The sequence below is a fragment of the Gymnodraco acuticeps genome, unplaced genomic scaffold (assembly GCF_902827175.1).
Source record: "Gymnodraco acuticeps unplaced genomic scaffold, fGymAcu1.1, whole genome shotgun sequence".
Classification (NCBI taxonomy): domain Eukaryota; kingdom Metazoa; phylum Chordata; class Actinopteri; order Perciformes; family Bathydraconidae; genus Gymnodraco; species Gymnodraco acuticeps.
The window spans coordinates 451,288-475,141 of NW_022990302.1; the positions used below are offsets into that span (position 1 = coordinate 451,288).

Sequence of the window (23,854 nt, forward strand, 5' to 3'; positions counted from 1 at the left end):
TAATCCCATAGACTCTAGAACAGCCAATAGGTATGACCATTCTAGCCTATTAAAAGCCTTCATAGCATCCAGAGATAATACAGCCGCTGGTGTTTTATCATCTTTGCTACCGTCAATGATGTGCAGCAATCGCCTGAGATTGTCCGAGGCTAGGCGACCTTTCATGAAAACGGTTTGGTCACAGTGAACTAGAGATGTCATAAAGTTCTGTAGGCGACGAGCCAGGACCTTCGCGTACATTTTAAGATCGGCACCAAGTAGGCTTAAGGGCCTGTAGCTGCTACAATCAGATGGATCTTTATCCTTTTTTAGAAGTAAAGAGATAAGAGCTGTATTAACATCTCTGGCAAAACTACCCCGTTCCAGAGCCATATAATAGAAGAGTTACGACAACGGAAGTCCAAAAACGGTTATCGTCACGTGGTTCATGTAGAAGAGGATCGTTCCCCGGAAGTTCATGGCGGGCAATGTGAATGCATTGATAACAGGAGATAGAACTACGATTTTTGGTAATTATTAGTGAATAAAGGTTTTGATTTGCAATATTTATACAACAAATCGATATGTGTATGTATTTACATCAATATATTTTTAAAAATAAAATAGAATTTGCTAATATTAAGTGATAATATTAGGATTAGTGTGAACAAGGAGTTTACATGTTAGGCTAACAGTGCCTTGGTTAAAGAGCCTGTTGCTGTTTATTTATAGCTTTGAATTCTTTAAAACCAATATTATCTTCTTAAACTTGTATGGTAGTCAGGAGCATCACTTTCTAATGTTTATTGATATATTTAGAGGGAGGGGATCTAAAGTAATGCTTTAAAATTCAGATTAGATTAATGTATAACATTTTCTTAAATTCATGGTAGTTTCAGTAACCATGGTAATTGAGGACACAAATTATCTAAATGACTAATGTCATCTTTATGGCTTTCAGAAAGGACAGGTGACTATCAAAGGACTAGCAGCAGCAGCAGCATGATGATGATGTTAAATGTGTTGTTTTAGGAACATCCATTGCAAATACATGGAATTCAATAAACATTGAATAGCATATCATACAGTTCGTCTGTGCCTTTTCCTCCTTGTTGTCCTGGTTTGCTGTGCTGCCTCCTAGTCGCCACCATGGTTTGCTGTGCTGCCTCCTAGTCGCCACCATGGTTTGCTGTGCTGCCTCCTAGTCGCCACCATGGTTTGCTGTGCTGCCTCCTAGTCGCCACCATGGTTTGCTGTGCTGCCTGGGGATGCTCCAATCGCTCAGAGAAAGGAGTACGAATGTACAGCTTCCCCACTGACACAGAGCGGAGGAAGCAGGAGCAATTTCACAACCAACAGCAAAAAAATATGTGATTTATATACAAACACTGCATTTGCACTTTTTCACAAAACGAAAACCACACCATTGGGAAAGCTTAATGTTTTGTTTAATACAAAAAAACAGGGAAAGGCTTGAAAAACAGAGAGTTGAGACTCAGGGTGCAGGGTGAGGGTCTCAGTGCAGGTATTCAGGCTCCATTGAATCCCCCTCTGGTTCTTGTGCTGAAAGAGGGAGTAACAGACAGGAGAAAGGGTTATACACACCTATATAGCACACCTATTGGATGGGAAATTGCCTTGGGGAGATAAGGTGTGGTCTTTGTTCCCAACTGAAGTTATAGAACTTTATTATTTGTGAGTTTAACAAAGTATGACAAATGGCATCAGTAACAGATGTGATATGAATTTCTATAAAGTTGTCTCACATTCTTGGTCATATTTTATATACAGTATGTAATGAGTATAACATGTCCAGTAAGTATAAAGTGTTTCCTAATACTGTGTATTCAACCACTATGGAATATGTATGTGGGCAGACAAGATTCAGACACAGTTGTTCTGTGTGTGAAGTAACCTCAAGTCACTCCGCAGGCACATTTTGATGCAGACCAGTTTGTCAAGACAAAAAAGGGCAAGACTAGGCTGAGAGCAGAGGCTATACCCACCATCTTCGTGCATCGCCCTGTGGTCAAAAAGAGAAGGGCCCCTGCACCACGATTCACCCCGGGACCTGTATCTACAAAGCCCATAGCTCATGATCACAGCGATAGTGTGAAAGGTGACACAGGTATAATAAGTATGAACTCTTAGTAACAAAAGTAATATTTCTTATTTTTAAGTGGTATAATATTTTAAATGTTCAAACATTTACAGTGCCATGTCTTCTACTTACATTAGTCTCAAAGATTGAGGGAAGAAGGGAAGGGATCACTGCCCTCCACCAGCCAGAGGAGCGCAAACAACAAAAACAAGCAAGGTGTCCCGTCATGTACCTGGAAGTTTGGGTTGGCAAAATGGAATAAGAGAGGGACTTGAGAGGGACTTGAAAAACCTTGGTGCCTCTCTACTCATGTTGTTACAGTTGTCTTGGTTACAGCTCTCACGTGTCTTTTTGTTGCCATTTCCACATCTTTAGAAAATATGAAATAAAAAATTGACATGAAATCAACCTCTTCTCTGGAGAACAAACTTTGATTTCTCTGTCTTGTGAGTTTGCAGTCTTGCTCCTCCACCTGTAACATCACTGCCCCTCCACCTGCCATACAGTAGGTTACTAACAAGATTACTTATATAATACAGTGATAGAATACATGTTTAGTATGCTTACTTATATAAAACAGTAGTATTAAACTTACCTTGTGTTTTCACACTCACTTAAGTCCCTCTCCCTTTACCATCAATCCAAAATCAGCTGAGCTGCAACATTATACAGGCAGGTAATAATCAACATAATCACAAGGACACAATATGGCTCTGCTAAAAACACTCACTCTTACACGCACCAAAGTTATATTTATCTAATATTTAACTCCCTCCACCCCCGCATACAATCCCGTTTAGAAGCCCCTCTTCTCTAATTCAACAACGTTGGACCAAATAGACATTAAGAGAACGGAATTTACAATTAAAAGGTTGTTCAACGTGTGTTGCTAACTTGATTCGGTATCCTAGCTTGATCTGTTATCTGTAAACGTTCCCTAAATCTACTGATTTAGGGATAATCCACTGACATCCTTTAATACACATGTTAATTTGAATCAGATGTACTGATAATATCCGCAATATAAATCTTTAAACTTCTTCTTACCTTTAAAAGTCCGTCACGAACGGTTATTATGCTGCAACTCTACCGCTCTGCTAGCCTTGGCGCTAACTTCCGGGGAACGAATGAGAGGCTCCACGATCCGCCATTGCTGTAAAAAAGTGGTCCATTGGAGTGAACGGAGATGTCATAACTCTTCTATTATACGGCTCTGCCCCGTTCTATTGAAAATGCAATCATGGAAAGCAACAGCGGGCCCAAAAGGTCCCAGAAGGTCAAATAGAGCTCTGGGGGGATGCCGTCCCACCCAGGCGCTTTACCCTTTTGCATGTTGAGGACCACTGCTTTAAGTTCCTCCAAGGTAATAGCCTTAGCCAATTGTTTGGAATCATCCTCTGGAGCAACCACACAGCTCATTTGCATAAACACACACACAGCTGAAAACACTCACAGGCAAACAGCAACCGTAACACCCCCCCCCCTTAAAACCCAAACCCACAGTTTTGGTGAACCTAACACACTAACGAACTCTTAAAGGTCACATGTCATGGCCATTTCCACTGATCATAATTCCATTGTTGTGGTCTACTAGAATATATTTATACTGTGCAATTTTCCAAACTCACATTGGTTTCGCATACAGCATCTCTGTGAAGTACGTGTATTCAGCAGTATTCACTCTCTCCACTAAACGGCTCGTTGCAGCTCTTGCCCCCCCCCCTCCCTGTGAGCCCAGTGTGCTCCGATTGGTCGGGACGTTGTGAATCGCGCTAAGCTCCGTGGAGGTGTGATTTCCTTGTTTAGCGATACACAGCGAAACTCACCCTGAGCACACACAAAGTCACAGCCGAAGTAAAAACAATAAGTGTGGCTTGATATTGAGTAAGAAAAAGGTTGATAAACGCTGTGAGAATGGGTCTGCAAAAAGAATTTCGCCACGATCCCAACTCTCTGTTATCAGCCCTGCAGCCAGGGAGGAGAGATCAGCAGAGCTGCATGCACTGAGTGTGTGAGGAAGTCCGTGGATTGGTCAATTTGGACCAATCAGCGGGGGCTTAACGTAACGACTCCGCGGATGTAACATAACGGCTCCACGGATTGGTCCATTTCGTTCTGGGGACGACATGACATCATGATGTCCCCGGAAGAATCAAATGGACAGTGACGTTTCTCCAACGAGGCGTTTTGGGGAGGTATTTTCTGTTTTAGAGTTTTACTCTCTACATGGTGTACTTTGAGGGTTTTGACTCTGCACACCGTTTACATGCATAAAAACCTTCATAACACACAAGGGGACGGGGTAATAACCGGAAAAGCATGACATGTCACCTTTAATAACACACACCAACATCTCAAACTCAACCTGGACAAGCATCGGCCAACACATTCTCTGAACCGTTTAATGACGGGTGTCTACTGTGCAACCCTGTCTCCTAAAAATTACGTTCCCACAGAACTAAACTGCATTCTCAATTACGTTTAGCTAGAAACTTATTTTCTCCCACGTTACGTTTGTTATGAACGTATCTCAAATACGTTTATTTTCTACATATCTTCTAGAAACATATTTTCTCCCACGTTACGTTCGTTATGAACGTATCTTAAATACGTTTATTTTCTACATATCTTTGCCATTTATTGTCTTGCTTATAATAATGATAATAGTCATTTATTTATAAATATCATTTTTTGGGCGGTGGTAGCGAAGTCGATAGGGACTTGGCTTGGCAACTGGAAGGTCACCATTTCAAGTCCCGGCAAGACCAAGTGCTACCGAGGTGGACCGAGGTGTCCCCGAGCAAGGCACCGTTCCCTACACTGCTCCCCGGGCGCCGTTCAAAATGGCAGCACACTGCTCCTAACACTAGGATGGGTCAAATACAGAGAAACAATTTCCCCACGGCAATTAATAAAGTATATTAATATCAATTTTAGAGCACACATCGAGAATCGGGCTCGATATATGGTTAAATTAAAATCAGTAGGCGAGGCTGTAATTTCGCCAGCTGTTCCTCTCATGAGCGAGGCAGAAAATAATAGTTTTAACATGCCAAAAAGCTGCTGTCGTTTATTGCACCTCAAACATTAAAACAAATCCAGAGTTACGTGTTTCTGTACTTCCTCTAAGAAGAAAGGACTGTAAAAGAAGAGCTCTGTGGCTTCAGGCTTGATCGCCGTTCAAATGACAGCGTTGGTTTCCCCAAAAGTGGGCGGGGCTGTAAAGTGACGTAGATTTTACTCTCATCTATTATTCAAAACCATTCTATTTATTCTAACGTAAATTACATGCCAGTGTTTTATCTTTTTATTTATTTGTTTTTATTTTAAATCGCATAATGTCGGACTTTTTTTCCCGTCTGTGAGGAAAATAAATGGGGCTTAGAGCCTCAAAATACTGAAATCTGTATTTTTTTTTATCTTTTCCTACTAATTTGTTATTATTTTCTAAATAACACACTGTTATTTACTCAAAAATAACACACAATTATCCTTGTTTTTATTTATTCGTTTAATTCTATAATCTTGGGCTTTTTAGCCGTAAATAAAGTCACCGGAAACAGACGGGACATTTCGAGCGATACACACCACAAACCCACAGAACTGATTACCCAAGATCCTCAGCTTGAAGCTCGTTGATTGGATGTTTTAGCCGCAATGCACGCTGGGTTATGGTGTTAAGATATGATATCCGAAAACGAAAAATAAAATACCTAATTCAGAGTGTTCTTGCTTTTCTCTTTGGAAGTCATCACATAACGGCATTGTAATACACGGTTCGGCTGCATTAAATATTACACATCTGCCGTAGTTCTTTATTTATAGAGCCCTGATGAGAGAGACAAACAGGAGAACTGCCGCCAAAACTGAATACTTGACGTGGATCATAAATATATCAACAATTAAACAACATCTTCAATTTCTTTTCACAAAATACGTCTCCTTGCAGTGTCAATAGTAATTCAGCTGACTTTTATATTTGATCCAATTGGTAGATAGGTTATATTTACACCATAACGGTGCAGAGCTGATAGAAAAGGACTTGTAGTTTTAAAAGATATTACTGATTTTCTTTGAATATAAGAATGTAAATACTGAGTTGAGAGAATAGTCAGGGGATTTGGGTGATGGGAGACACATCTATGGAATCACAATGTCAGTAGCTTACCATTAAATGACGGATATACCTTTCTGTCTGTGATGTTTTACAAATCAGATATTAATGTGTAGAAGTAAAGCATGAGAAATAGTATAGCAATATCCTGTAAAATTATGTAAAAACATGAATAAAACTACACATCTTCAGATGTTATACATACATAAGTGTCCTACACTAATAATTCAAAGTTATTATTAGTATGCTGTGTACCTTGTGTGCACCGCCTAGCAGAGTCCTGCATCGGGTCGGGTACCCGACGGGTAACCCGCAAAAAAGGTGATTCGCGGGTGGTATTTTTTCAAACGCTTTTTTCCGGGTTCGGTTCTGGGTAAAACAAAGATGATGCGGGTCGGGTCGCGGGTATTGCATAATAAATATATTAAAATAATAATAATTTAGTTTAATGTTTAAAATCCTCAGACCTCTCCCCCGCGGGACCGCGCATAATCATAACCTCTGCAGCGCATCAATATGCTGCTGTGCGCGCCACATTCGAAATGGCTGAGGTGAAGCTCTCTAGCGGAGAATACAGCATTTTCGATAACACTTCCTCAAGAGCGAAATCCAACGTCTGGGAGGCTTTTGGTGTCATCCTAGATGGAGAAAATAACCAACATCCCACGCTTTTTGAGACATATGCAACTGCGTGTGTTAATAATTGCACACATATATATATATATATATATATATATATATATATATACCTTTAACACATTAAAGAATACTTTAGGTTAAGGTCTTCTTTCAAATAAGAAAAAAGCTTTGGGGGTATCTATCTACAGATAGATATATTAAGCCTGACAAAGTACTTAACGTCTAATATATTGCTTTGCTGCAATGTTAAAGCACTTATTTTAACTGATATTATACACATTAATTATACTCTTATGTAGATAGAATAAGAAATGTGCAGAATATGACAGTTTAATGGTGGAGGATACACACATATTGATAGATGTCTTGTAATGCGCTGTTGAGGAACCTGCGGACCCAAGTTGTGTATATGATCAATACACCTTTTGAAATCTTGAAAGGGATGTGCAAAATAGCCATTATACCGTTTTTAATTAACTATTAGTAGAGAATAACGAGTAATGAATATACTTTATAGAGATCTGCAGATAAATGTTTAGTCTTCTCAAGCACCAACTATCAAATATCTCTCCTGATTGTTGGCACTTGACAATCACCTTCCCTGAATTTTACTCAGGTGTAACTAAAGTCTGCTTTAAGGGTTGTTTATATTTCACATCATTAATCAGAATCTGCAAAGTAACTAAACTAAATGTAGTGGAGTAAAAATACCAGGTTAATCTCTGAATTGTAGTGGAGTAGAATTACAAAGTAACAATGAGCTGTCGTGTGGGTATATATATTAATGCTACCCATTATGGATACAAGCGATTTTCACCCATTTAGTAATTACATGTTTTAAATGTGTACACACCAATGTGTTTCCTGTCGCCTAAACCTCCAGGGCTGTACACAGTTTAATACTGTCAACTTCAAATTTTGGGAAAAACGTCTTTTAAAACTACAATTCCCAGTAGATACGTGCCATAGAGAACATGTTGCGAAACACAATAGCCAGCATGTGTAGTTCTCGGGGGGCGTTCGAGTCCAGTTTTGAATAGTCTGCCGTGGTTTCGTTCCATTTCAAAGAGCTTGACGCTTGGCGTAACCTTGGCGCACTGCCACTCCAACATCACGGGGTTTGTCAACGGGACTGTAGTCCCAAACGATAGCTGGGGATTATGGGTAGTGTAGTGTCTTCGGCCATCCTAAATCTCGAAATGTCCCGTCTGTTTCTGGTGACTTTATTTACAGCTAAAAAGCATGCTAAAAAGCCCAAGATTATAGAATTAAACGAATAAATAAAAACAAGGATAATTGTGTGTTATTGTTGAGTAAATAACAGTGTGTTATTTAGAAAAGAATAACAAATTAGAAGGAAAATATTTTTTAAAAAAATACAGATTTCAGTATTTTGGAGGCTCTAAACCCCATTTATTTTCCTCACAGACGGGAAAAAAAGTCAGACATTATAAAATTTAAAATAAAAACAAATAAATAAAAAGATAAAACACTGGCATGTAATTTACATTAGAATAAATAGAATGGTTTTGAATAATAGATGATAGTAAAATCTACGTCACTTTACAGCCCCGCCCACTTTTGGGGAAACCAACGCTGTCATTTGAACAGCGATCAAGCCTGAAGCCACAGAGCTCTTCTGTTATTGTCCTTTCTTCTTAGAGGAAGTACAGAAACACGTAACTCTGGATTTGTTTTAATGTTTGAGGTGCAATAAACGACAGCAGCTTTTTGTCATGTTAAAACTATTATTTTCTGCCTCGCTCATGAGAGTAACAGCTGGCGAAATTACAGCCTCGCCTACTGATTTTAATGTAACCATATATCGAGCCCGATTGTCGATTACAAAGGTGTGCTCTAAAATGATATTTATAAATGACTATTATCATTATTATAAGCAAGACAATAAATGGCAAAGATATGTAGAAAACAAACGTATTTAAGATACGTTCATAAGAAACGTAACGTGGGAGAAAATATGTTTCTAGAAGATATGTAGAAAATAAACGTATTTGAGATACGTTCATAACAAACGTAACGTGGGAGTAAATACGTTTCTAGCTAAACGTAATTCAGAATGCAGTTTAGTTCTGTGGGAATGTAATTTTTAGGAGACAGGGTTGCTACTGTGATAGTCCCGCACAATCAGAGCCCAGTGCAGGAGACGCTGATTGTGCTTGGACACGCTGGGGCAGAATATAAATGAATCGTAACATGTAGACATCACAATTGGCCAAAGGCTGGGTCCAACATGAATCTTAAAATGTTGTAGAGCTAACACCAACACCAAGATTGAGCGTCGAGAAGTCTAGAGGCTTGTCTGAGCCGGCGTGTTGCGCCGGTCTCGCGACATCCTCACGAGGAGGAGGGGTAGCCACAATTTCTGGCTTGTCCTCGGACACAGCTTCATCTGAAAACACAGGCACAATCACAGGCTCAGCTAACGAGACATCAGGAACACTTTTACTCGCCTGTGCACGGGTATTGGTGATCAGGCCAATTCCGTTTGGCGGGGACATATTCTGCCGCTGCTCCTTACGCTTCAGCGCTGCACAGTTGGCGATGACATGTCCAGGTTGGTGACAGTAACAGCACTCTCTCTCCTCTCTTGTTACATTAGACACATTCAACGGCTCAGTAGGTGGTGCGGCTGATACATGGCGCGATCTCTCAGTAGAGACCGGGGAACACACAGATTTATGCGTCAGCACATACTCATCAGCTAACACCGCGGCAGCAGAGAGAGAGTTTACCCTTTGTTCATTCACATACTCAGCAATGCGGTCAGGCAAACACTTCTTGAATTCCTCCAACATAATCAACTCCCTCAGAGAAGAATAATCAGTGGCTTTACATGAGGCAATCCACTTATCAAACCACATCCCTTTTACTCTGGCCAACTCCACATGAGTTTGGTGAGGACCCTTCCTAAGGTGTCTAAACTCTTGCCGGTAAGCTTCGGGAACGAGTTTGTATACTCTGAGAATGGCAACCTTCACCAAGGCATAATCTAGAGTCTAGACTGTCCTCCAACGTAAGAGCCGCAACTGCTCCCTGAGCTTTTCCAAATAATTTGCACGTGACCATCAGAGCCCAAACTTCAACCGGCCACCGCAACGCTGTAGCAATGCACTCAAATGCGCTAAAATAGGCATCCAACTCAGTCTCAGTGAAGGTTGGCACTAGCGAAATGTTTTTACTCACATCAAAGGCAGGTGAATGAGAAGGAGATGACAGGCTTCCTCCGACATGGCCAACAGCATCGGATGCGCGCAGCTCGGAGTCTAGCTCCAGTTGACGCATTCTGACTTCCTTGTTGATTTCCAGCGTTCTTAGTTCCAACTGAAACTGCCTGGCTTTCTCCCTGTCGTTAGCTTCCCACTGAAGCTGCCTGTCCTTAGCTTCCAACTGGAGCCGGGCGAGACGGACCTTGAGTCTACTCCCTTCCCGGGAATCTAGACTACCAGGAGACGGTGGACTATAGCGAGGCGGCGCAGACGGTGCTTTACACGGCTCGCTCCCCTTGCTGTCACTACCCTCTCCCTTAGCAAGGACATTAGGCACAGTGAACTCAGCTTGAGCAGGCAACACCAGAAAACCCTTTTTCACCAACTCATCCACCACCAGAGCCTTTAACTCTTTTTTTAATGTTTGCCTAGTCACTGCGAGACTGAAATGTTGCGCTATCTCATATAAGTCGTCTCTACGACACTGAACTAACTGCTCATGTGAAGGACAGACTAAAAACGACTCCAAATTAAAAGTTGCCATACTCAGCTAAAACTGCACACAACCTTACCAAATGTTTTTAGCTGTACAAAACCACTTATAACCGCAGGAATTAAGTTATTGATCCCAGACGCGAGACCCCACGTGTTACGTTCCCAATTGGCTAGGGGGACAAAAGGGAAACGACACGACCAGAGTAGAATTGGTATTAATTATAAATGGTTTATTTTAAATAGCAGCGGTAAACAAAATGGAAGGCGTGCAGCCTGAAACAAACAAAAGGGCCAAAAGGGCACAGGTTGACAGATAACCAAACTAAGGGAGGACTCAAAAGGCATACAGGGAAAATAAATACTAATATGCTAAATAAAGAACAAAACAAAACCTCACTTTAAAAGTGGTACAGACTAACACAGGAATATATACAAAACACACAGCTAAACTAAAAGGCAACAGTCACAAAATCCTAATCTACTCTAAACACTAACTAAACTACTCTACACTCTAACTAAGCTACTCTAGACACTACTAATCACACAAGTTTAACCATAGTTAACAGAATTATATTAGAGCAAGTAGCAAGAGGCGTCTGTCCACATGTCAGAGCCTCCAGAGTGGTGATAGTCCGCAGCCTTTGTACTCCTCCCCAGCAGGTGTGCGCTGGCTGTGCGCTGCGATTGGACGTCGTCAATCCAATCACCGTCTTCAGCCAAGGATGTTGGAGCAACCACACAGCTCATTTGCATAAACACACACACAGCTGAAAACACTCACAGGCAGATTAAGGAGCAGACAAACAGCAACCGTAACAGACATATAAAATAAATGTATATTTAAATGTGTTGAGCACAATGACACTTACCTTAAACACATTAGTTTAAATACCTCTATTGATATAAATCACCAAATATCACACTGGACTCAGTTTTAGAAATAGAGATCTCAATTATTTACTGTATACTTGTGAACAAACAGGAAATACACAGTCAGAATGTACCTTCAATAATGTCTGATTAATAATCCCTTTAACTGGAAATTATTAATCATATCAAAATATTATAAGGTCACCTTTGAATACAATTTCACACTTAACTCAGTGGGCCCACACTCACTCAGCAGAGTCAGCACACACACACACAAGCCGGCAAATAAAATGAAATAAAACCCCTCACGTTGCAGGCCTGATGTGATGCTTGAGAGCGTTGAAAGTCAAAACTATTTGTCTTCTTCACTGAAATGAGCAATAAAACCAAAGCGATACCTTACATCTTCAACTCCAAACTGCAGCTGTACCGATCCCTCAGCCTCAGATGGCGATCAACGGTGGCGGGAAGGTGTCCAGCGACGGTGTGCTCTCTGGTATTGTCCAAAACTCCTCACTGTCACCAATTTGCAGCAAAACTGATAAAGATCGTCAGGGTTTTCATGCCGAAAAACCCCGAACTGAAGCCAATAAGGTCAGCTGAGTTAGCTATAACGTGGCTAAGAGTCCATTCACTGTATTAATTAATGCAAACACTCAGTTGCTAACAAGCTAATATCACGTGGATAACTCTGGGACAAACTTGGAGTAGAAAGGTAATCAGTTCCTTGCAGACAATCCATATGAAGACTGTCGAGTTGATAATCTATCAATGGGTTCCAGAGAACCGGTAAAAACGCCCATTTCCACCCAAATCACCTCAGAGGTGGAGTTTTTTTTGCTAAACCTCTCTAAAAAGGTCAAATGTCACTTGTTTTGCATCAATCTTGATACAGGGTGCTTATTATATGTTGTACTTTGATTTCTAAAGCTTTTAGTCTACTTTACCATCATCCGATTGTAGCCGGCGCTACTGTTTTCTGGATTAGCTGTCAGATCATTTTTTCACGTGGCCCCTTTAAGACCCCCCCCCACTTCTTTAGTCAGCTGGCCCTTCCATATAAGGAAAACGCTGCAGCAGCTGCACGTAGTTCAGCATCTCCCGCTACACTTTAAATGCCCACTGACACCTCACCCAAATCAGCTGTGACTATTACGAGTGTTCTTGTTCCAGTCATCGTTGTCTGGCTGATAGTGATAGGCGTGTATTCCCCCTATACGAGGTATGTGAAGCTGCTGTTAGGACTTGTAACATTCAGTGTACCACTAAATTGTTAACATGTGGCCTGTAAACTACAGGCTTCTTGTCAGCCCCAGCAGAGACTGTGTAGAGAATCACCGTTGCGGAGGTGTCCAGTGAGGTGATATTTGAGTGGGTGCGTTTGCATCAGAGGTAGGAGATTAATTGTATGTACATTGAAGGACATTCATATAAGTCTTATACAATTTCAAATCTCCTTTCTCCATTTATTTTTAGGATTAGTTTGCTACCGTTTTGCCTTTCCTTTTCTTGATCTTAGATTTTAGCTGTATTTTACCATGCCTACCGGCTATTTGTTGCCTAAGTATTGGTTTGCCTGTGTGTTGCTTATTGACTAGTTTGTTGTATTGTGTACAAACTAGTGATTTAAATCTTTAAAGCTACAGCACCCTCCTTGTAACGACCCACCCTGTCCCACAAGGTCTAATACTGTCTCTGTGGCCCTGTCTCAGGTTGGTTAAATGAAATCCTTGCTTCCCTCACTTGGGTCGTTTCCCTGCGTCTAGTCCCTCCCACCAGGGAAGCATGGAGGGACGCAAGGAAACCACGAGAAGCAGGGAAATGAGTTTTAAGAGCAATGGGACGTCCTTTCCTCCGGAGCGTCACGTGAAGCGACGTCCGTTTGTGATGACGCTGCACAGCTGATCGTCCAACCCAGTCTCATGGCATTTCGTGTTCACCAACATGATTTTCCCCTTTTTTTTCGTGTTGCACAGCACGATTTTAAAAGCAATGTATTTCTACTGGGCATGTATTTTTCTCCGGTCGGGTCGTGGAAGACCGGAAGCTGTGTGGTTCATAAAAACATGTTCTTACTCAATATCAAGCCACAGTTATTGTTTTTATTTTAAATCGGATAATTTCGGACTTTTGTTTCCGTCTGTGAGGACAATAAATGGGGCTCAGAGCCTCAGGATACTTAAATCTGTATTTTTTAAAAATCTTTTTTTCCTTCTAATTTGTTATTCTTTTCAAAATAACACTGTTATTTACTCACCAATAACACACAATTATCCTTGCTTTTATTTATTGGTTTAATTCCATAATCTCGGGCTTTTTTGGCATCCAAACCTCCTCTAGGAGGGTCTGGGGGCATGCTCCCCCGGGAAGATTATTTTAAAAATATTGAAGTTAAATGCATCAATCTGGTGCACTTTGAGAGCAACATTAGGAGATCTATGGATAGTCTACATCTCTCAGCATCCATATGAAACAGAACTGTACACAGATTTACTTTTTTCTTTATGGATATTTTACTAATCACTCCCCTTTTAAACTGTATTCTTGTGTTACTGTCCTATAGTATTTCATAGCCGTTTTTTTATGTATTCTCTTATTCTTTAATAACTATAATGATCATATAAAGGTATTCCTCGCAAATACTTGTTTACATAAATGGTGACCAAACCGTTTGAGACCCACTGAGATAATCTACACTAAAGTTAACTATCTAAACACTGAGAGTCCTTACTGTTATGGAAATAATTATCATAGACGCCAAGATGTGACATACAGGACAAACCTTGATGTCTGTTTACCTCCTTTAAGGACACAGGCTGTTTCAGCCAATAATGTTATTGTTCCCATTCTGTGACCGGTCAATACTGGGTCACAGATGGTCGGTATTGTGGGTACACTGGGACACTTCCTTCTCTGTTGTCTGAGGACTCCAGGGCATGACATATGCAAGGCCATAAGTGGCGGAAGCTGGTAACTTAGTGTGCCCAAACTATCTAAAGCTATCTTATCAAAACATGTTGATGACTCTCTGTGGAACCAGTTAAATGGGCTGGCAAGAGACAGGCTCTCCAGAATTGACGTGGCAACTCTACCGTGAAGTCAGAACCTCTGGCTCTTGGACTTGTGATGTGAATCCTCCGGCCGTAACTCCAAATAAACCATCAGTGTTTGACATCAAAGCTGCTGCTCCTACCGTGTCTCCTTCCTGAGTCGGTGACTCCCACAGCATAGCTACACAGAAGTTTCCTCTACACTTACCTCACTGAGCTGAGGTTATAAGATCCTCTCAGTCTGACAGGAGAGGACTCTCCTCCACCTTGGTGTAGAAACAGCTCTTTATATCCTTTAGCATAGCTAGCTAACCAGATGCTAACATCAACATTCCACATTACCGCTTGCGCACTCACAAAATGCGCTCGTGCCACACACACACACACACACACACACACACACACACAGAGCCGAGCTTGAATGAAACAGAGACCCAGAAGTAGGCTACTTGTACTGTACTGTATATTATTTTCGATGGCTTTACTGTATAATCAGTGTAACAGATGAACAGATCGCCACCGGGCTTTCATCTAAACACACAGCCACGTTATGATAACAAAACAAAGGTTGGGGGTCATGATCAAGTAACACACCAATCAGAGAGCAGCAGTGAGCACAGCTCAGGCTGTGTTTTATATTTGTATTCTTTATTTCTGACGTATTTCACACAAAAAACCTTTAGTGGAAACGTTTTCACTTGTATGATTTTTTTTTTTTAAAACGGCAAAGTGGCAAGGCTTGCCCACCCTGCGTTGAGGGGGCACAGTGACTAATTTGGGGGGGCATGGCCCGCGAATGACCCCCCATGACGCCGACCCTGCCTTAGTGCCAGATCGTACTTCGCAGCATGCCAGTCTTTCCCGCATTACCTTCCAGATTGCTCTCCCGGTTTCAAACTCGTCTGCCCCTGACCAGCCTGCCTCGCCTGTTTCCTGACTCTGCTTGTCCCTGGATTATTTTGCCTTGTCTGCTCCCTGACCCTGCCTGTACCTGCGTCTCCCGTCTGCTTACTTCTGGAACCCTCGCCTGTCCCCGACCAGCCCTTTGCCTACTGCCTGCCAGTTTGTCCCCGACCAGCCCTTTGCCTACAATAAAGCTGGTTACCAACTATCCCTGGTTTCCCGTGTGTTGCATTTTGGTTCTCAGCTCGTTTGTGACGCTTTTAAATCCAGGCTGAAGACTTTTCTGTTTCCGCTGCTTTCAATTGAACTATTAATATCTTAAACTGCACTGTAACTTTTATTCATGTATTTGATACCTGTGTTATTCTATATTAGCTTGTTTGATGTTTATTTTACTCTTTGCTTTTTAATGACTGTTTTTATATGCCATTTTCTAATGTGTTTCCGCTGCACTATTTCTTGCTCTTAATGTTTCTCATTTTTGTAAAGCACTTTGAATGCCTTGTGTGCAATATAAATAAACTTGCCTTGCCTAAAGTTGCTTCTTCCAGCAGTATCGTAAATATGGTAAAAATGACATGATGCATTTAATGGCAAATATAGCACTTTATCCACTATTTACGAGTCATCATTCACACCTCATCCATACAGAGCAATGTGCCATTTGTTAAAGTAAGCTAACACTCACACACACTCGCACATCCCGGCAGGGAATGCCAAGTGTCTCGCCCCAAGGATACATCGACATGTTGACTGCAAGAACTGGGATCGAACCCGCAACCTTCTGATCGAAAGACAACTGCACGACCTCGCAGCCACGGTTTCCCATGTGTGTTTGAAACACAAATTCTGCTTTGTGTTCTAAAGACTAGAATACAGCTTCATACTGTACGTACATGCAGTCCATCTAATTTGCACTGCAGTAATAAATCACTGCTCAAATGTTTTAAATCTTCAAAATGTTGACAAGATGTGGACATTTTACTCGGACACTACAGATACTTGGCTATTTCTTGATGAATGTATGATCAATAACGTCCTTCAGGGAGCAGAGGAACGTTGGACAACATTTGATTTCCTCACAGCAGAAGATCCTGATATGAAACACCAGTTGTGTAAAACATATAAGGTTGTTCTATTTGAACATTGTTCATGTTAATGATTGATCACCTTATCACTTTTTAAATAAAAAAAACATTGAGCAGGCTGTGTAAACCTCCAACAGAGACTCTGTCAGAGTGGCTTTCCCTTTTGGAACGGATTAAAGGCTGCAGTGTGTTTTTTATTTCTCACAAGGCGCTCCTGACCTTGCAACATCAGATTCCAGTCAGCCGTCTGTAGCGTGTAGTTTTACAGACGGCCTGTTAACTGTTTATGAGCATATTAAACTCTGCTTTACTAAAGACTGAATTTTATTTGTCTAAATCTCTGTCTATAGTTAAGATTGACCATCTCAAATGAGACAGGGTTCTTTCAAAACACAATGGTTCTGTCTGTATCCCTCTCTGTTGTAGCTGGGGCTCTGGAGGTTGACGGACTTCCTCCAAATGGATGGTCCAGGGTTCCATCCCCAGGCCCTGCAGCCAAAACGTTATGTGTCCTTGGGCGAGATACTTAACCTTGGTTGATCCTGATTGTCAATGTGAATGTTAGTTTCCTTTAGCAACTCCACCTTGTATGGCAGCCTCTGAAGGAATGTGTGTGAATGGGTGAAGCTAAAACATTTTTTTTTGTTTGAGTTCAATAGGATGGGAATGGAATTGAATTGGTTGCTCTTGTGGCTCAAAGATTGCAACATTATTAATGCTCTCAGGAGCATAAACAACAATGAATTAATCTCCATTGTATTTGAATGGCAGAATAAATCATCTGGGCAAAAAAGTATTGCCCATTTGGAGGCTGAGGATTTGAAGTACAATGCATTATATTGAATTACACTTCGATCTAATAATCCTATATGCAAACTTGATATTAAACTTTATAATGAATGGGAACAATAACAAACAGATTTTGTAACTGCTTTCTGCTGAAATGATAATGTTAAAAAGTAATGCTTGCTACCTGTTTTTAGATCAGCACTGCAGTTACAACTATACTATTATATCATGTTTGTATTCAAGTTTAACGTGCCTCAAATGAACCTGGACACTTGTTCACAATTTGTTCGTTTTGATCCACTGACCTTCCAGTTTAAGGTTAAAGTTTCTCGCCTCGGGCTACATGCTACAGCAGGATGCTGGGTAACATGTAGCAGAGTCTGTGTGTATTCGTGTGGATCCCTCTATGGACCCCTTACTTTATATAACAGTGCACTCTGACATGCCTGATGGAGAACAGTTTTGTTCTACTCTGACATTTGAAGCTCACCCGTAATCTAATTTATATCCAATTTACATTTCCTTTACCAAAAATAACTTGTAGTCACTTGGAAATGTTATTATAATTCTTATATTAAAAACGATTTTTCAATTTGAAACTTATGCAAGATAATACAAGTGTGTCTGTGTCTGTGAGAAACTTGAAACTTAGTTTATTTTGATGTCTGACTGCTGGTGAGACATTAACATTAAGCGCAAAGACGCACACATTCAAATATATACACACACACATTATCGACCAGAGAAGTGATGTTGGTTCAGCGGCTAACATTCTACATCTGGAGTGAATTATAAAGTATATCAACCTCTGGAGCAGCATGTCCTGTGTACACACACACACACACACACACACACACACACACACACACACACACACACACACACACACACACACCCTTCCCTCTGCTGCACTCAGGGCAAGAATACTTTCACCCAAAAACATACAGTTGTGTGTGAATGATTGACATACTGGACTGAGAGAAGTCCATCGCTGTGTGTGCGTGTGTGTGTGTGTTTGTGTGTTTGTGTGTTTGTGTGTTTGCGGGAGAGACAGAAATAGAGTGCAGCATACCGGGAGTTTTCCCGGTGGGCCGGTGCTGTGCGTGGACCCGGACCCCCCTAGAGGAGGTGAGGTCCACCACCTGCACACACCCTGTCAAATGGTCTCACCCACATTGAGGATGCTTCCTACGCCCATGTTTTATTCCATGTGTCAAGTCAGGCAAATTGGGTCCAAATGTTATTGCATCAATGATCTGTTAACATTAAAATCACTAAATATATGCTGTAACTATTTTGCTCTAGGCAACTCAAGGGCTCAGGTAATGTGATGACTATATGAATAATGGTCCAAAATAACATTAAATGCATAGGGTTTTTTGTTAAGTAACATACTTTCGTCGCCGGCCGGCCGATACATGCCGCGCATTAAGTGGGCCTGTCTGTCAATTAATCCCTGGGCCACTTTTCCCCCCCAGTCCGCCCTGGAGTGCAGTGTGTTGGGTATATTATTAAAAACGATCCCTTCTTGAAAATGTACTGAAACAGCATATTTGGTTTAACCCAGACACATATGGTTTAATATTTAAAGAAAAACACTGCTATGTGATCACCTCATAACGTTTGAGAGCAGGTTGGTAAAGAGTTGCTTATTTTCATATCCAGCCACGAAGCAGAATTAGAGTTCAGTTGGAGTCTTGTTGCTAACATGTACATATTACAAAGCAGAGAGGAGGACCAGTATCTCTGTTGTCACCAAGAGCACTCCCTTTTACATTACACATAGTAATTCTACTCATCCACCCACCCACCCGTCATCCATCCATCCATGCTCAATGTCACCAACAGAACCAAATCCTAAAAAGAACACACAACGCTGCTAAAACCATTACTATCTACTCCCACTCTGCACATCTTCCCTGATACTGCCATCACACGCAGAGCACTAACTGTAGCACATGACCCCAGGCCACCCCTGAACTTCATTCTCTTCTAATCCCGGTGCAGACACAGATCTTTGATGGAAAAAGCACGCTACAGTAAAGGCTTTGTGCCCTCCATCATTATACTGGCTTCAACAAACTGCAGCAATAATAGTCCACAGACACGTTACATCCATCCATCAATCCAGCCATCCATCTCTCCATTACATCCCATCCAGAGCGGGTCATGAGGGCAGCAGTCTGAGCAGAGTATTCCAGATGTCCGTATCCCTGGCAAAGGTTTCCAGGTCTATCTGGGGAACCCGAGGTGTTCCAGGCCAGACCAGATAATTTCTCCAGTGTGTTCTTTGTGTTCCCCCGGGGAATTTACCAGTTGGGCGTATCAGGAAGAAACTCTAATGGGAGGGCCCAGGAGGTAACCTGAGCCTCTCAGCGGGCCAATTCACAAGAGAAGGGGCAGCAGCTCTACTCCGAGCTGCCTGAGCTCCTCACCCTGTCTCTAAGGCTGATCCCAGACACCCTACATAGGGAACTGAGTGTGGCTGCTTGTGTGATCTCATTCTCCCAAATGGAAATGGGCTGTTGAAAAAAGAAAATGTCCATCTGACCCAGTATCCTCTTTAACACAACATTATAGTAGCTGCTGTCCATCTCACACTTCATCTAATCATGAACACAATATTGAGCCCTCTTGTTTGGGCAGTAAATTACTCCCAAGCAACTAAATGATCCACTATTTCCTCCAGTAGAGAACTATGGCTTCAGACTTGGAGATGCTCTCATCCCTACTGCGAGAGACTCAAATCTGAGGCCGGTCACTATTCTCCCCCCTGGCTGCAGATCCAGTTAATGACATCACTATCAGACAAGAGACAATGCTCACTGAGTCTAAATCAACCTAAAACATGTTTGACATGAACATGTGCCAACTACATGGACCAAGCTTTATTCTCGGTTATACAAAGACAGACACACAAAATGATCAGTGTGGTTAACAAATCTGAAGATGAAGAACATCTTAGTTTAATTTATAAGCTGATGGATGTTTTCATATTTGGATGACGTTAACCTTCATCTGTCCTCAGCCGCTGTGCAGCCGCAGGGAGGACGCTTCATTCCTGGAGAATGTCCAGGAAGGAAATGAGGAGGAAACAACATGACATGTCTTTGAGGCCTACAAGTTTTAACTCGAGCATCCTCTGAATGTGGGAATGCTGCAGTGATGTTTAAAAATAAACTGTCAAGTATTATTTGTATTAAATCTTTGAGAAATACTTGCTCCATTCAAAGAACAGCCCTTTTATATATTTTACATTTATAAACCACAGCATATTCAACATATTAAATGCATTCTGTATGTGAGATTATGAATTTAATTAAACCCTTATATATCAAACAGACAGATAAACAGCAAGCTTCTCTCAATTGAGTGTTCTTTAATATTTTCCTCTTTTATCTCTTAAGTATAAAACTCTTCCGATGTCAGTTTAAATATATGAGTACATTGTATCAATAGAAGGAGAACCTGGGTGTTTCTAAAAGTCCAACATGTCTTTACAATATAAGTAAGGCACACTTTACATTTGACCGTAGTATTCCTTCCTTACAAAACTTTACAATTCATCGGTTTACAGTTTTACATTTTTTTCTGAGACCAAGGTGGATTTATAACAGAACAACCACATTTTAATATGCACCAGAACAAACGTTGTTTACAGTATGTAACAGTACTTTATTTTACACATTTATATATATTTACTGTACATGATACAAAAATATGGACCACAGTGTATTTTCATGGAAAAAGATTGAAATTGCAATAAAAAAAGGCTGAAAAATAACATTAATAAATTATATAATCAATATCTGACACAAGAATATTGAGACATCATTAATAGAAAACCTCCAAATATATATAAAAAATATTTAAACAGTATTTTAAGTGTCGAGTGTTTCAGTCCTTCCTTCTCTGGCCCGCTCAGCCGCTCTTCCTTTAAAACGTCCTCATAAGTTGAGGCAGTGCATCAAATCCCTAGAGCCCCCCAGATCTGCTCTCTGACGTTTCCCACCTTCATCAGGGTCCACACACTTAGCTGCCATCACAGGGGATACTCATGACCAGCAGCAGGATTGGTGATTCATTCTATTTGTTGAGTCTGTGATATGCACGTTAGCAGCCATCAGTCCAGTCGCCTCCAGTGGGACGGTACGCAGCGACAGACTTCCTCGCTGAAGGAGAAGCCGGGTTCACAACGCCGCCTCCTCACCTCGCAGGGAGGCCTGAGACAACTGCAAGGAAAAATAATAAACAGGATTTAGCTTCAAAACTAAGACCATAACAGCAAAGTCTGGAGCAGGTCAGTTATAAAAAATGTAGGGCTGTCAAACGATTAACATTTTTAAATCAGATTAATCACAGTTTTCTCTCTCCCCCTCCCCTTTTATTTTATTCTCTGCTCAGGTTATGCCACAACTTAAAGGACTATGTCAGTGAGTGGTGGAAATATCCGGTTTATTTCCTGGAACGTTAAAAGGGATGAACAATATCACTAAAGCCAACAAGGTAATTTCACATTTGCAACACCTTAGAGGAGACATCTGCTTTTTACAAGAGACACACCTCCGCACGGCGGAAATTCATATCCAAATTCTTTACTTCTATACCTAATCTCAATGAGCATTACATTATAATTGGAGGTGACTTTAATCTGGTCAAGGATATAGAGCTTGATAGATCTAAATCGACCAAAGTCTTAAAATGTCACGCCGACCAGCTGGGCTTGAGGGACCCGTGGAGGACTAAGTTTCCCTCCAGTAAAGTTTTCTCTTTCTTTTCACATGTCCACCACACTTACTCACGGATAGACTTCTTCTTACTTGACGATAAACTATTACATAACGTTCTTTCCTGTGAATACCATAGCATAGTTATCTCCGACCATGCACCCACTTCTGTAGAAATCAATTTTCCCCATGGTAGACCACCCTCTAAATTCTGGAGATTTAGCCCTCATTTGCTGTCCGAACCCAAATTTAAGGCTTTTCTTGCAACACAAATCAAATTGTTCTTCTTCGTGGGCAGATCATTTCTTTTGTCTCACATTTCAGGAAATCGGAGCAATCCAAATTGACAGAAATTTCAGCTGATATCCAAAATTTAGACAGCCAATACTTGGTTAATCCCACCTCTATTTTGTATAAAAAACGGCTTCAGCTTCAGTCTCAATATGATCTGTTATCAACTGGTAAGATCGAGAGGCAACTTCTGCAAACCAGGCAACGATTTTTTGAGCAGGGAGATAAGGCAGGCAAACTGCTTGCATATCAATCGTGAGTGGCCGGTGCCTCCAGGTTGATCCCTAGAGTGAAGTCGCCAACAGGTGATATTACAACAGACCCTGCTGAAATCAGTAATATCTTCTCAGACTACTATTCTAAATTATACATCTCAGAGTCTTCTCCACAGGATTGGGACAACCCTAACCCCTTAGACACTCTAGCTTATCCCCAAGTTGATGGAAGAGGTTCTGGTGATCTGGGAGCTCCGTTAACCATCTCTGAAGTAACAGAGGCTATCAAATCTTTACAGAGCGGTAAATCGCCTGGTCCTGATGGCTACTCCACAGAGTTTTTTTAAAACGTTTTGTTCTGTACTTGCCTCGATCCTGGTGAGAGTATTCAATGATGCCTTTCTGAAAGACCAGTTACCACCTACTTTGTCTGAGGCATCAATCACTCTACTGTTGAAGAAAGATAAGGACCCACTCTTGTGTGGCAGTTATAGGCCGATATCCCTTTTAAACGTAGACTTTAAGATCATGGCTAAGGTATTTCTATCTAGCCGTCTCCAGAGGGTGATGCCGGGCTTGATCGATCCCACCCAGACAGGCTTCATCTCAGGACGACAGTCATTTTTTAATACCATTACATTACATTGCATTTAGCTGACGCTTTTATCCAAAGCGACTTACAATAAGTGCGTTCGACCAACAAAATACGAACTTGAAGAAAACAGAATCATATAAGTACATCAGGTTTCATAGAGCAAAAACATTTCAAGTGCTACTCAACTCGCTTTAGATAAGCCAGTCTTTTATTAGTATATAAGTGCTTTGTTAATAGTTCTATTGCTCGAAGTGGAGTCGAAAGAGATGAGTTTTCAGTCTGCGCCGGAAGGTGTGTAAGCTTTCTGCTGTCCTGATGTCAATGGGGAGCTCATTCCACCATTTTGGAGCCAGGATAGCAAACCCACGTGTTTTTGCTGATGGGAACTTGGGTCCCCTTCGCAGCGAGGGTGCAGCGAGCCGTTTGGTTGATGCAGAGCGGAGTGCACGTGCTGGGGTGTACGGTTTAACCATGTCCTGGATGTAGGAAGGGCCAGATCCATTCGCAGCATGGTACGCAAGTACCAGAAGGCTGTTTAACATTATTTATTCTCCCTCTACTAGTTCCCCTGAAGTTGTTCTCTCTTTGGATGCGGAAAAGGCATTCGACAGAGTAGAGTGGGGATATCTGTTCTATGTACTTAACAAATTTGGTTTCAGCAGGGACTTTGTTTCATGATTCAACTCCTCTATACATCTCCGGTAGCTTCAGTTAACGTCAACGGTGTTAAGTCTGGTCTGTTCTCGCTCTCTCGCAGGCAGGGTTGCCCTC

General features: G+C 41.4%; 1 protein-coding gene across 1 annotated transcript in view; it reads right to left on the minus strand.

Annotated features, from left to right (window-relative positions):
• Positions 1-20,617: 20,617 nt before the first annotated feature.
• Positions 20,618-23,854, minus strand: part of vegfc (vascular endothelial growth factor c) — an 89,506-nt gene continuing 86,269 nt past the window's right edge. Inside the window, exon 7 of the mRNA XM_034222665.1 lies at positions 20,618-21,487. Coding sequence (XP_034078556.1) covers positions 21,379-21,487 — 109 coding nt within the window. The 3' untranslated portion in view covers positions 20,618-21,378. The remainder of the gene's footprint in view (positions 21,488-23,854) is intronic.